We start from the raw sequence: 11,977 nt of genomic DNA on the forward strand, positions 1-11,977 counted from the left end.
ACCACCACCTGAACGTCCCTGAGACTGTGGCTGGATGTTAGCGCTGCTGTGTGAGGACACACTGTCTCAGTTTGCTGCATCTTTAAACACAAACTAACTGCAGTAAACAGGTGTATACGGGAGGACACAGGTAGAGCCCTCCTCCCTCACCGTTGCCTCGGAGACAGAGCGGATCCTGTCCAGGTGAGCGTCAACGGCCTGGGGGGCGGGATCAGAGAGGGTCACCTGAGGCAGGAAGAGAGTGAAGATGTCACTTCCTGTTCCGATTACACACCTGTCAGCTGTTTGTCAGTGAAACACTCGCTGCTGCTCTGACGGTGTTTTTGATTCGTTCAAGAAGCTTTAATGTTTATTTTTATAAAACTAACATGGAACGACCTCCAGAGAATTATCAGGAGAATCTGCGGCTCCTCTCGGCTTTACACAGCTTTATAACATGACGTCTTTCCTTAAATAAAAGGAACAAAGTGATGATTTAAATCAGGAAACATCAGCTCAGAGACAGAGGAGCTTTCTTATCTTTACTTTTCACTTTCACCAGAATGAAGTGACTCAACAGCACAGATTTCTTACAGCGAACATGTCAGGGCAGAAAAAGCCTCAGGCCTTTCTAATAGTAATGATAATAATGATGATGATGATTCAGCATGAGGCAGCATGTTCGACATCGACATAGTATTGACGACACCTGTGTTTAAAGCAGAAGGTAAAGGCCCTTCAAACTTCTGCACTCATTCCGTAGGACTGCGCCTCTTCTTCTTCTCCTGAGCTATTCTGGCAGTCTGCCACTTTCCTCAAACTACGAGAACTTAACAGTGGAGGGAACGGTTTGTCGTCCAGCGACAGACCTGTGACATGTCACAGGTTACTAAAACTACTTGAACCACATGTGCTCCTGAACGCAGCCCGTGTTGCTTTTTTAACCTTGTTTCTTTTAAAAACTGAAATTTCAATAAAAAAATTAAATTACATTTTCCAGCTCTGGACATTTGATACTGAACTGCTTTCTGTTCATGTCTTGTCTTTGGACTGTCACACTGTAAAACCTTTTGAATATAATAAGCCTCTGTTATTGTTGTATTTTTTGTTTTATGATTTGTTCTAATAAAGAAAAAGAGCTCAAACATCAGCATCAGTGTGAGTTTTTCCTGATCTAGGTGACACATGCAGAGGCAGAACGCATGTTAATACAACGTGGCAACGGTTTTTCAACACGTTGCTGTGCGGCTAAATATATTTCTACTAGAGCGACCCACATTAACAGCACCGAGCCTCCATAACAACACAGACCTTGGCCCTCAGAGCCAGCAGCAGCAGACTCCTCTGCCGGTCCGTCAGCAGCTCTGGGACCGCTTCGGTTACCAGGGAAACAAAGTCGTCCAGCATCCCATAATGCTTCACGTTCTGCTGCCGAGCGACCTGCCACATGGCTGCCGTCAGCAGGCGGAGAGGGGGGACAAGGAGACGCAGGGAGGAGAGGGGGAGAGGGGGAGCTGAGGGGGAGAGAGGAGGAACATGTTGACATGACACAGTAGGAAAAACACGGATGTTACTAATAACATTAACAATGGCTGAATCACATTCAGCTCAGTCTGTTTCTGGGTCCTGCTTTACTGGAAACATCACTCTAATAATAGAGACAAGTCAACATGCCTGCAGGGGAAAAAGCCTATTACCATCATCATGAACATCATTATCGTCATCGTTATTCAGTTTACAGTTTGCTGTGAGGTTTGGAAAATAATCCATTAATAACTTTTAGGAATTTTAGGCACATCGGGGCAAAAATAAGTCATATTACTGTAAAAATAAGTATAAAAAACACTCTTCTGTTATATCATTGTTAGTTTAACATACCTTTCACACAGTGGTACATTCAGCTTGTCACAGCAGGTAAGGTTTTAGGTGTGTCCATACTTCCACACCTTAATGGTAAGCAGGCATTATTAATCTTAGTGGTTACAAACCATTACTAAGGTGGTTTTTAACTCACAGTTTACAGCAGGAAGCCGTTTATTCCCAGACAAACTCCATTTAAATATATAAGTATCTAAGGGTTCATTGCTTATTAGTGAGCAAGCAATACATAATTAAATTGGAGTTGATCTAATTTCTTAAATGAGAACAACTGTCTTTAAATAGGCCTGATGTCACACACAGAACCTAGAAAGTAATATTGAGAAAATGTTCATTTAACATCTCTGTATTTGTATTTTGCAGAGTTGTGTTTGGCTGGGAATTAAATACAGCCAAACTCCATTAAGAAATCTCAGTATTCAAGGTTTCGTTGCTTGTTAGTGAATGAGCAATTGTTCCTAAAACTGGATTCAAGACATTTCCTGAATGAGTTTAAATCGGTTTTCTATACGGAATGTGTCTGACACAGAATGCACAGCTTTTAATTTTTTTTTTTACAACCCGGTCTCATCACACCTGCACCTGTCCTTTTAGAGCTGGGTAATTCTCCTTATAAGACATGGCGTGTGATGACTGAATGCATTTTATTATGAATGCTGTATTAAAAATATTAAATGATGTGCGGTTTACAGGAGAGCCACACAAGCACCAGCAGTTAAAATAAACCACTAACGCTACACAACCTTATGCTTTTTTAGGTTACTTTTCATTAAATAATCTCATATATATGAACCACACATATGCCGAGGTAACTTATAACTCATTATAGCTGTTAAGATATATTCTATTAAGTATTTAGCTTTCCTTAAACCAAAGTATATTAAAAACGCTGCTTGTGTGGATGGAGTTTGGCTCTGGTGAAGCTGCTAGCTAGGACCTGCTAGCTAGGACCTGCTAGCTAGCAACAACACGAGCTGCTGGTTAGCAGAGTAACATTCTCCAAAGATCCGGACACACGAGACAGTGTCTGATTAAAAGGCAGTAAAGTGATGAATAATCCCGAGCAGCACTCACCCATTCTGCTTCCAGCGTTTCACACCTGCTCACTTTCCAACAGAGCTCTGAACCCCGGGTTAGCTGGGTGAGCTAACAGCTAGGTGATGTTTACAGTCCGGCTAACAGCGGCTCCGCCTTCACACCGGACGTTAACGGACCATCACTTCCGGTTTCACCTGCACATAGGTAATGTATTGTACTTGTTTTATCCATGGAGACCTGTATATATGATGCTAAAGGGAATAGCAGGCAAACTTATTCTGTTTAATAATGGGCGGTGGAGTCATTTTTAATTTACATTTTAATTGCCATTAAGTTTAATTCTATAGCATAACTTTTATGTAAGTTTCTTTTGGGAAATATTTCACAGTTTCAGTGATTTACAATTTATTCTACATTGTACAAAGTCTTACCAATAATAATAAAATAAATAAATGCCTTTAAAGATTATGCAATCTATTAATTTTTTGTTAGGTGACACTAGTAATTTAATATAGCTTCTCTTCAGTTTACTTATTTTTCTTGCATGATACAATCTCATATGTAAATAACAGTAATTCAAAATTATCAATGGGAAACAACTACCAATGAATAGCAACCAGTAATACTGTATAAGATTCAGAAGATCAGTCATTGAGTTAATCAATTACCCCAATTGTTACCTAAAGAATTAAAGTCAGTGAAATGACTAGCTCACCTCTCACCTGGTTTGACACAGATACAGTAAGCCAGGTGTAATCTCCCTCCCTCTGGCTCTCTCCTCCTCCTGTGGTTCAGTAAATGGATTAACAGGGTTTGTGTGACAGCAGCACAGAGAGCAAGAGAGAAACAGCAAGAAAGAAAACGACCAAAAACAACAGCAACAACAATAAAGGAGGAAAAGAGAAGCATTGAAAGTGGATGTGTGGAAGAGCTGGAGGTCATTTTGGAAAACTGACTTCACTTTGTATTTGTATGGATCTGTGGGGAGCAGAGATCGACAGTCAAGACTGGATTCTGTTGCTCAGATAATCCATCCATCACTCCTTCATCCATCCCTTCGTCTGTCCCTCCTCCTCTCAAACTGTGGAGCTGCCAACTGTCAAACTGCTCCTAAACTAACTGTGCTGTAACTCATTTTATTTCTTTATTTTACTCTGGACTGCCTGGACCTAGCCTGCTTTTCATATTTGGCCTAGCTGTTATTTAGCCTGGTTGTGAGTATGGTATAATCTAGTTGGCTATAACCTTAGCCTTACACTAATATAGCCAGGTTGTGTAATGTTGTAGCTGTAAATTTATCTTGGATTGTAGCCTGGTTATAAATGAACCCAGGTGAATTCTAGCTTGGCTGTAATTTAATTCTGTTGAACTTCAGCCTTATTGGCTGTTAGCCTGCCAACTAACTTACCCTGGTTATAATCTAGCCAACTGTAATTTAGCCTAGTTTCTAACCTAGCCTGGTGAGTATTTAGCCTAGTTTGTTTAGCCCTGGTTTCATGTAGTGTGGATGTTATCCTGCCTAGCTGTAATTTAGTCTGGTTTTAATCCAGCGAGGTATAATTTACTGTAGCCTGGCTGCAGCTTTAAATGATCTTGGCTGAAATCTATCTTTAGTGTAAATTGGCCTGGTTGCAGATTATTTTAGTTTAGATTTAGCCCAAATAAAATTTGCCTGGTTGTGACTAGCATGGTATAATCTAGTGGGCTATAACCTTACCCTTGCTCTAATATAGCCTGGTTGTAATTTTAACTTTGGTTGTCTAGCCCTGGTTTTCATTTGGAGTGGATGTTATCTTGCCTAGCTGTAAATTAGCCTGGTTGTGAATTAGCCTGGTTGGGACCTATCTTGGTGGTAATTTAGCTGTTAGTAAGACGTAACCTATTTTTAGCAGTAATTTAGCTTGTTTATGATTCAGCATGGTTATAAGTTAGCTAGTCTGGCTGTGACTGCTGGTGACTCGGCCTGGTTATAATATATTCTGGTTGTAACTTTCCCAGTTTACAGGGGAGCCTGTCTTAATTTAGCCAGGTTGTACCTCATTAGAGAATTTAGCATTTAGACTTAGCCTCATTATAAGTTGGTAAGGGTGACACATATCCTGATCATTAGCTTTAATTAGCCACAGATATACATATCAGCACAATGGATCCAGACCGAGAAGAGGCTGAGGTGTTTTCAGACACAGAAGACCCGAGCCCCCTGAGACCAGAGGAGGAAGAGGAGGAGGAAGAGGAGGAGGAGGAGGAGGAGGAGGATGCCATGATCTTCAACACCTGGATGCTGCAGTACAGAGGGGGCAAACAGCAGGAGAAAATCGGAGAAGAGGAGGAGGAGGAGGAGGAAGGGGAGGCAGGGGGAGGAAGAGCTGAAAGCAGAAGCAGTTTAGTAACGCCGGTCCGAATGAGGACCGACCGTCGGGCATCGCTGCCGTGTCAGGTGAGACAGACCAGCAGCAGGAGCTTTCAATGAGGTCACACTGCGGCTGCTGGGTTAGGAGTAGGGTGTGGTTTGTGGTGGGTGTGGCTCAAGGTGGGCGTGGCTTGATGTGCTACAGGCCGCAGGAAGAGCCTTCTCTGAGTTTTCAAAAACAATCCCAGTCTCCCGCTCGTAAGTATGACTTGGACGTTGATGTGAACAGTATTTACAGTCTTACCACAGGCTCCATTATTAGCTGTTCTGGAGCTTTCGATCATCGTCATGGAGGTCATGATGGACAGTAATGGACTAGTTCCACCGTCTGCACCAGCTCACTCCACTTATATATCGTACATATAGTTCTGACCTGCAGCAGATTTACTGCAAACTACTTCATGTGAGAATAACTTCAGAACTAAAGGACCAGTCAGACCAGTTAACCTCAGCTTATTCAGGGAGCTGGTGGTCTTCAGGGGGTCCACAGCTCCTAATCAGAGACACAATGAGCCTGAAGACCAACACAGAGGCTCAGCTCCTCCGCTGTTGTCTTAAACTTCAGGCTTTCAGAGGATCTCCACAGATCTCCATTTTTAGCTGCGTTAGCATTAGCAACAAGCTTCCAGCTCCAAGGAGCTTTGAGCTGCTCCGTTGGCTCAAAGTGGTTCAGTTGGGTGTTAAAGAGAAGCATGGCTGTAAAGCCACTAATTAGGATTACAGACTCATAGTCTTGTTTATTTTTGCCAGTGTTGATGGGATTTTTGGATCAGTGATCCATTCTGTTTTTAAAATCCATTTATCAAACCTTCTGATGAATGAAAGCTCAGACTGTTACATCCTGTTCTTTATGTCTGTGTTTTGTTTTTATTTGATTATAATCATCAGTCAAATAATCCCGGGATGGAAACTCTCTGTAAAGCACATTGCTGTTTTTAAAGGTGCTCTATAAATAAACTGACTGAACTGTGAGGGAGGACAGTGGAGTCCAGTTAAACCTTTTAACTGGTTCAACATTAACTAGTCTCTCTCTCTCTCTGCGTCCAGACTACTCTCTCGGCCATGCAGCTGTCTCGACTCCACTCGTCCACCCGGGCTCCAGTGACGGCGAGGGTCCTGCTGCGACGCTCCTCCTCCCGCCGCCTCCTGTCCTCGCCGCAGGAGGCCGCCGCTCCTGTCACCATTCCCACCGGTGAGAGAAGACCCTCCCTCATACCCACAATCCCAGAGGCAACAGTACACGAGAGGAGAGGCCAGTTCAGGAGACGCAACGTCATGTCACTGGTGGGTAAAACAACTGATGTGAGAACTGACCCGTGTTTTTAACCTGAGAGTTTAAACTGTGTGTTCGTTGCAGAGCGATGCAGACCGTGTGTGTCTGATCTGTCACAACGACTTAAACCGAGGAACCGGCGGCACCAGGGAGCTGCAGTGCACACACACCTTCCACAAAGAGGTAACACACACACACACACACACACATTGTCACAAAAAGATGGAAAAATCTCTTTAACCTGTCTCCATTCAGGGTTTTGCAAAATACTAAACATGCATTAAAAACGTTCGTCCCTCTCTGCAGTGTATAGAAGAGTGGCTGTGGAGAAAACAGTCCTGTCCTACGTGTCATGTTCAGGTGTCCATGCCACAGCCCGTCCACTGGAGCTCCGCCAGAGTCAAAGTCCCCTAAGACCACCAGTCAGGGAGGCTGACGTCAGTAAACATCCAGCATCACACCCCCAGTGACATCAAGGTCCCTGAAGACTTCCTGTAGTGGACTGTGACTGCTCCTAAAACCAACAGGGAGAGGATACTGACATATAACGATAAGGAGAGGACAGTGACATCACCAGGAGAGGACAGTGACATCACCAGGAGAGGACAGTGACATCATCCAAACACACTGAAACATTCAGATAAGTCGTGAGAAGAGGAGACAAGGAGAGTGGATTAGTCAGGTTAAATTAAAAGGGACCAAACACAAGCAATAAACAGCCTGATCCATTTTCTCTGAATCCATCGGAGTCAATGGATCTGAACTCTGGGACATATAATGGGACAACACAAACATACACTGGGCAGCAGTAGATACCTACATACAGTAAATGGCCAGTTGTGAAGCTAACGTACAACCACAGTAACCTCACTCGTGTGTGTGTGAGTGTGTGACATTACAAGTGTTTTGGGTAGAAACATAAACTGACACTGTTGAGCAGCGTTGTGATGATTTTTGAATAAAGTTTGATTGTGGAGGAAAAATGTTCTAATTTTTGACTCAAAATTAAAACCACAGTAAAAAACTGCATTCCAGATTCAAAATGTCAGGAAGGTGTAAATGAGTCGAAGAAAAAAACTGAACAGTAAACATCAGTAAAAAGTCAAGTACAATAATTATAATGATCCTATTGCAAGAGTGATAGGAAGCTGAGGAAAGATTAAAAACACCATTACTAGATAAAATTATAAATGTAATACAGGGATGATGTGAGTGTTTTGTAATAATCTCAGCTACATAAAGAACTGTTTGTTCATTGCTTTTCTGGCTGTTTAGTTTGTCAGATTGTAGCTCCAGTTCCTTAAAGACAATATTCTGCTCTTATATTTGTAAATGTCAGTGGGAGAACAACTGTTCAGATCCTTTTCATTCAAAATTCAACTTGAGTAAAAGAACAGAAGTATTTAATAATATTAATGATATTAGCATGTAATTAATTAATTATTACCGCTTCTATGTAGGAAGGGTTGGGTGTCCCATAGCCTGTCCGTGCCTAAACATGTTAATTATGATAACCAAGTAAAGATATAATGAGCCTTAAAGTGCCTGAGGTTCACTATTCAAGAGTTGAACAGTCCCTATAATAATACATCATACTTTCAAAGATGATCATATGTGTCTGTAAATTAAAAGTAAAATAAAAGTAACTAGTATGGACAAGTATAGCTGTCAGATTAATTGAATGCAGTAAAAAGTACCATATATTGTGGAGAAGAAGTATAAAGTACCATAAACTGGCAGTACTGTACAGTAGTGAAGTAAAAGTACCTGAAAATCCCTGGTGTTGATTTTGGGGGAAACAGCGCCTCCCTCGGGCTCTTTGTGGCCAGAGGCGGTATTGCAGGCGGAAGTGCTGCACCTGTTGATGCGCTGACTTCTCCTCTTCAGTTTTAACTTCGCTCACCTGACTCTAAAAAACACCTGGGAAGCTTCTGGGCCCTCGGCAGGTGTCTGTCCCGGTGTCCGGCGGGTAAAACGAGGGTTGATGGATAAATTAAAGAAGGTGCTGAGCGGTCAGGACGATGGGAACAACGCGGATGGGACCGGCATCCTGGAGGTGAACGGCAGCTAGCATCAGTGTTGTTTTTAGCCTGTTAGCTCCTGAATATCTGATTTAAATTAAGACACTTAACCGGTTAAAATGGACAATAACTTCACCAACGATACGTTCATGTGAAGAGAAGGTTTCCTCAGACATATTCTGCGCCATTAAACTCTCATATTCATCATTAGAGTTTTAATAATTAGTCGATAAATCCACATAAAGTTAATTAGAAGCAATCGTGTTTTATCAAGTAAAACACCGATAAATCAGCCTCTAAAATGTGAATATTTGCTACTTATAATTCAATATTTACTGAATATCTTTAGGTTTTTACTGTTTATTACACAAAATCAAGAGTTTGTTAACTCTCTTTAGACTAATTAATCTTAAAAGTAACGGTCACATTCATCAGCATTGAAACAATCATTATTTCAGCTATTTGTCTTTTACTTACATTAATATCTTCCTTTATTAAGGACAGATCCTCTTCAAATGAGCTAATAAAGGAAGATAAAATATTACTTGACTGCTTCTTTCTAAAGCAAGAAAAACATATTTGTTATTTTAATTGGTTAATTTTGTTACAGGCTTTCTGTGTTTGTTATTAATGCAAGAAAAACATATTTGTTATATAAAACGGGACTGTACTTACTGAGTTTAACAGTGTGAAGAGACATTTTAGCTGCAGCTTCAACATCACTGTCTTTTATTCTACTTCCTTAGAAATAGTACAGGTATGCTCTTTATAGAAGTCTGAGTTCATTGAGAAAAAGAGACTAGTTGATATGAATGTGATAATATGTCTGATCTACAGCGTGTGATGAGAGAAACTTTTCTTCCATGTCTGTTGTTCTGATGTGAACCGGCTCAACCGCGCGATGAAACTGTCAATATTTCCTTTAGCCTGAAGCAGCCTCTCTCCCTCTGGGTTTATACCTGAACTCACCTGCTGGATCTGGATGTGATCCATGTAAACCACCTTCCCGCGGTCTGTTTCCGTAGCGTGCCGTCAGTTTGTTGATGCGGTTGTTCATTGATTGGTTGGTTGTTTGTTTCAGTTTCAGCCTGTAGAGACACAGCAGCTGCTGCTGTCTCTGTTATGTTGTTTATTTCCACACCATAAACAACCTCTGGAGCTGTGACTTCTGATGATGATGATGATGATGATGATGATGATGATGATAATAAGATGATGATGACATCTGTGCAGAGAGCCAATCAGGCGTCGACCCTGGCCTGGGGGACGAGGATGAAAGGCTTCGTGGTCTGCTTCATCCTGGGTGTGTTGTGCTCCGTCCTGGTGAGTCTGAGTGAACACCTGAATGATGCTCCTACACAGCACTGTTTCCATGGTAACAACCTGTCTGTCTGTTCTGTTTGATTCTATAGTGACAGCCTGTCTGTCTCTGTTTCCCTCTGTTTCTATGGAAACAGTCTGTTTCTTTTTTGCTTGTATCCATGGTAACAGCTTGTTTTCGCTGTATGTATCCATGGTAACAACTTCTCTGTTTTGCCTGGCTGTGTCCATGACAACAGTGTGTGTATCTGTCTTTCCCATTTCTATGGTAACATCCTCTTAATCTCTTTTCTGCTTGTTTCTATGGTAACAGCCTGTCTATCTGTCTTTCCTGTCTGCTTCTACAGTTACAGCTCGTCTGTCAGATTTCCTGTCTGTTTCTATGGTAACAGCCTGTCTTCTTGATTGTATCCATGGTAACAGCCTGTCTGTCTGTAATATTCTGTCTGTTTCTATAGTAACAGCCCTTCCTGTGTTGCTGTCAGTATCCAAGGTAACAGCCTGTGTCTCAGTCTCTGTCTCTGTTTCTATGGTAACCACCTGTCTTGTCTTGCTGTACCCATTGAGATTGGTCTGTCTTTCCCGTCTGTTTCCATGGTAACAGCCTGTCTGTCTCTCTGTACTCAGGGCACCTGTATGCTGTGGATCCCAGGTTTTGGTCTCGCTGTGTTCGCTGTCCTCTACAGCGTGGGAAACATCTGCGCTCTGGCGAGGTACCAACCAGAACCCACCTGGTCTGACCTGGTCTGACCTGGTCTGACCTGGACCTAGTCCACATTAGTTCAGACCAGGTCAAACTGGGTAGATCAATCAAACTTTATGTGTGTAGCTCCCTTCGTAGAGGTGAGAGCAGCTCTAAAATAAATGATGTTCATCTCAGTGTCTGACTTCAAAGAAAGGACCTGCTGCTCTCTAGTGGTGGACGTCAGTATCACCTGTAACTCAGCAGGTAAATGTGATGTCATTTCAGCACCATGTTCCTGGTCGGTCCGTGTCGGCAGCTGAGGACCATGTGCGCTAAAGAGAGGGCGCTCGCCACCGCCATCATGTTGGTGAGCACACACACGTAGAGACACGTGAGCAGTCGTGTCAGTGACGTTCTCACATCGTTACACAACTTACACTCTAATTCACTCATTAACAGAGTCACAGTTTGTTTCTGTGTCAGACATTATAGACACGTTTTACTGTGTTTGAAACATGAAAGTTTAAAAGAGAGAAATCCTGTTTCTGTGTTTAAAACCAGCTGAACTGTGACAGGATGAGGAGCAATGACGACGTAGAAAATTAAAGTCCAGTTTCACCAGTAATAACAGTTTAAAATTTCAAAATCCGGCAGATCCTAAACAGGTTCAGCACTTTTTAAATGAACACACAAACCCGACACCTCAGATGTTTTTACAGCTTTAACTGTTGGACTCGTTTGTGTGTCTCTGCAGGTCTGCCTGGTGTTGACACTGTGTGCTGCTTTCTGGGTGAGAAACACAAACGCACAAACAACTTTTTCTTCCCAGGATGAAGTGAATGTGTCACAGATTTACTGATACTGATCTGAGTAAGAAAAGAAAAGATGTGGAGACGTTGACTTTGACTAAAATCGACATAAACTTGTTGAGTTTCATGGTGTTTGAGGTGGATGTTCTGTGTTTATAGTGAATATTTCTTCTCTCTGTTCAAGCTGATGTCTGGTTCTTGTGACTGGTTTGTTGATAAAGTTGTAAAAAAAATTTTTTAGCAGAATAAAAACTCATTTTATTTTGTTCTAGTGTCAGTTAGTGTCTGTTCTTTGAATCAGTCTCTCTCTCTCTGCAGTGGAAGAATAACGGTCTCGCTCTGCTGTTCTGTGTCCTTCAGTTTCTGGCTTTCACCTGGTATAACACACACACACACACACACACAGTGTTTACCTGCCTGTCTGTTTTACCTGTCTAACTGCTGCTTTTGTTGATCACAGGTACGGCCTTTCATACATCCCCTTCGCCAGGTAACACACACACACACACACACACACACACACACAAAACATACACACACACACACACACACACACACACACAC

General features: G+C 42.1%; 3 protein-coding genes across 5 annotated transcripts in view; 2 read left to right on the forward strand and 1 right to left on the reverse strand.

Annotated features, from left to right (window-relative positions):
• The window catches only part of LOC111646878 (uncharacterized), a 9,347-nt gene extending 6,304 nt beyond the window's left edge, over positions 1 to 3,043 (reverse strand). For all 3 annotated transcript variants that reach the window (XM_087171122.1, XM_023396442.2, XM_023396441.2), the window contains exons 1-3: positions 2,932 to 3,043; positions 1,291 to 1,493; positions 151 to 225 (exon numbers count right to left, since the gene is read on the reverse strand). In XM_087171122.1, the coding sequence (XP_087027248.1) occupies positions 151 to 225; positions 1,291 to 1,493; positions 2,932 to 2,935 (282 nt within the window). In that variant the 5' untranslated portion in view covers positions 2,936 to 3,043. The remainder of the gene's footprint in view (positions 1 to 150; positions 226 to 1,290; positions 1,494 to 2,931) is intronic.
• A 679-nt stretch (positions 3,044 to 3,722) lies between these two features.
• On the forward strand, positions 3,723 to 7,555 carry LOC111646864 (uncharacterized). Its single transcript, XM_023396428.2, has 4 exons — positions 3,723 to 5,332; positions 6,353 to 6,589; positions 6,663 to 6,761; positions 6,885 to 7,555. The coding sequence occupies exons 1-4, from the start codon at positions 5,039 to 5,041 to the stop codon at positions 6,990 to 6,992; spliced, it is 738 nt and encodes a 245-aa protein (XP_023252196.2). The 5' UTR covers positions 3,723 to 5,038; the 3' UTR covers positions 6,993 to 7,555.
• Positions 7,556 to 8,417: 862 nt separating this feature from the next.
• Positions 8,418 to 11,977, forward strand: part of LOC111646868 (vesicle transport protein SFT2B-like) — a 5,691-nt gene continuing 2,131 nt past the window's right edge. Inside the window, exons 1-7 of the mRNA XM_023396431.2 lie at positions 8,418 to 8,634; positions 9,833 to 9,922; positions 10,547 to 10,632; positions 10,890 to 10,971; positions 11,359 to 11,394; positions 11,732 to 11,790; positions 11,874 to 11,903. Coding sequence (XP_023252199.1) covers positions 8,563 to 8,634; positions 9,833 to 9,922; positions 10,547 to 10,632; positions 10,890 to 10,971; positions 11,359 to 11,394; positions 11,732 to 11,790; positions 11,874 to 11,903 — 455 coding nt within the window. The 5' untranslated portion in view covers positions 8,418 to 8,562. The remainder of the gene's footprint in view (positions 8,635 to 9,832; positions 9,923 to 10,546; positions 10,633 to 10,889; positions 10,972 to 11,358; positions 11,395 to 11,731; positions 11,791 to 11,873; positions 11,904 to 11,977) is intronic.

This window comes from Seriola lalandi, unplaced genomic scaffold, assembly GCF_002814215.2.
Source record: "Seriola lalandi dorsalis isolate HSWRI2012SDOR001 ecotype SW California unplaced genomic scaffold, Sedor1 jcf7180002054977, whole genome shotgun sequence".
NCBI classification, from domain to species: Eukaryota; Metazoa; Chordata; class Actinopteri; order Carangiformes; family Carangidae; genus Seriola; species Seriola lalandi.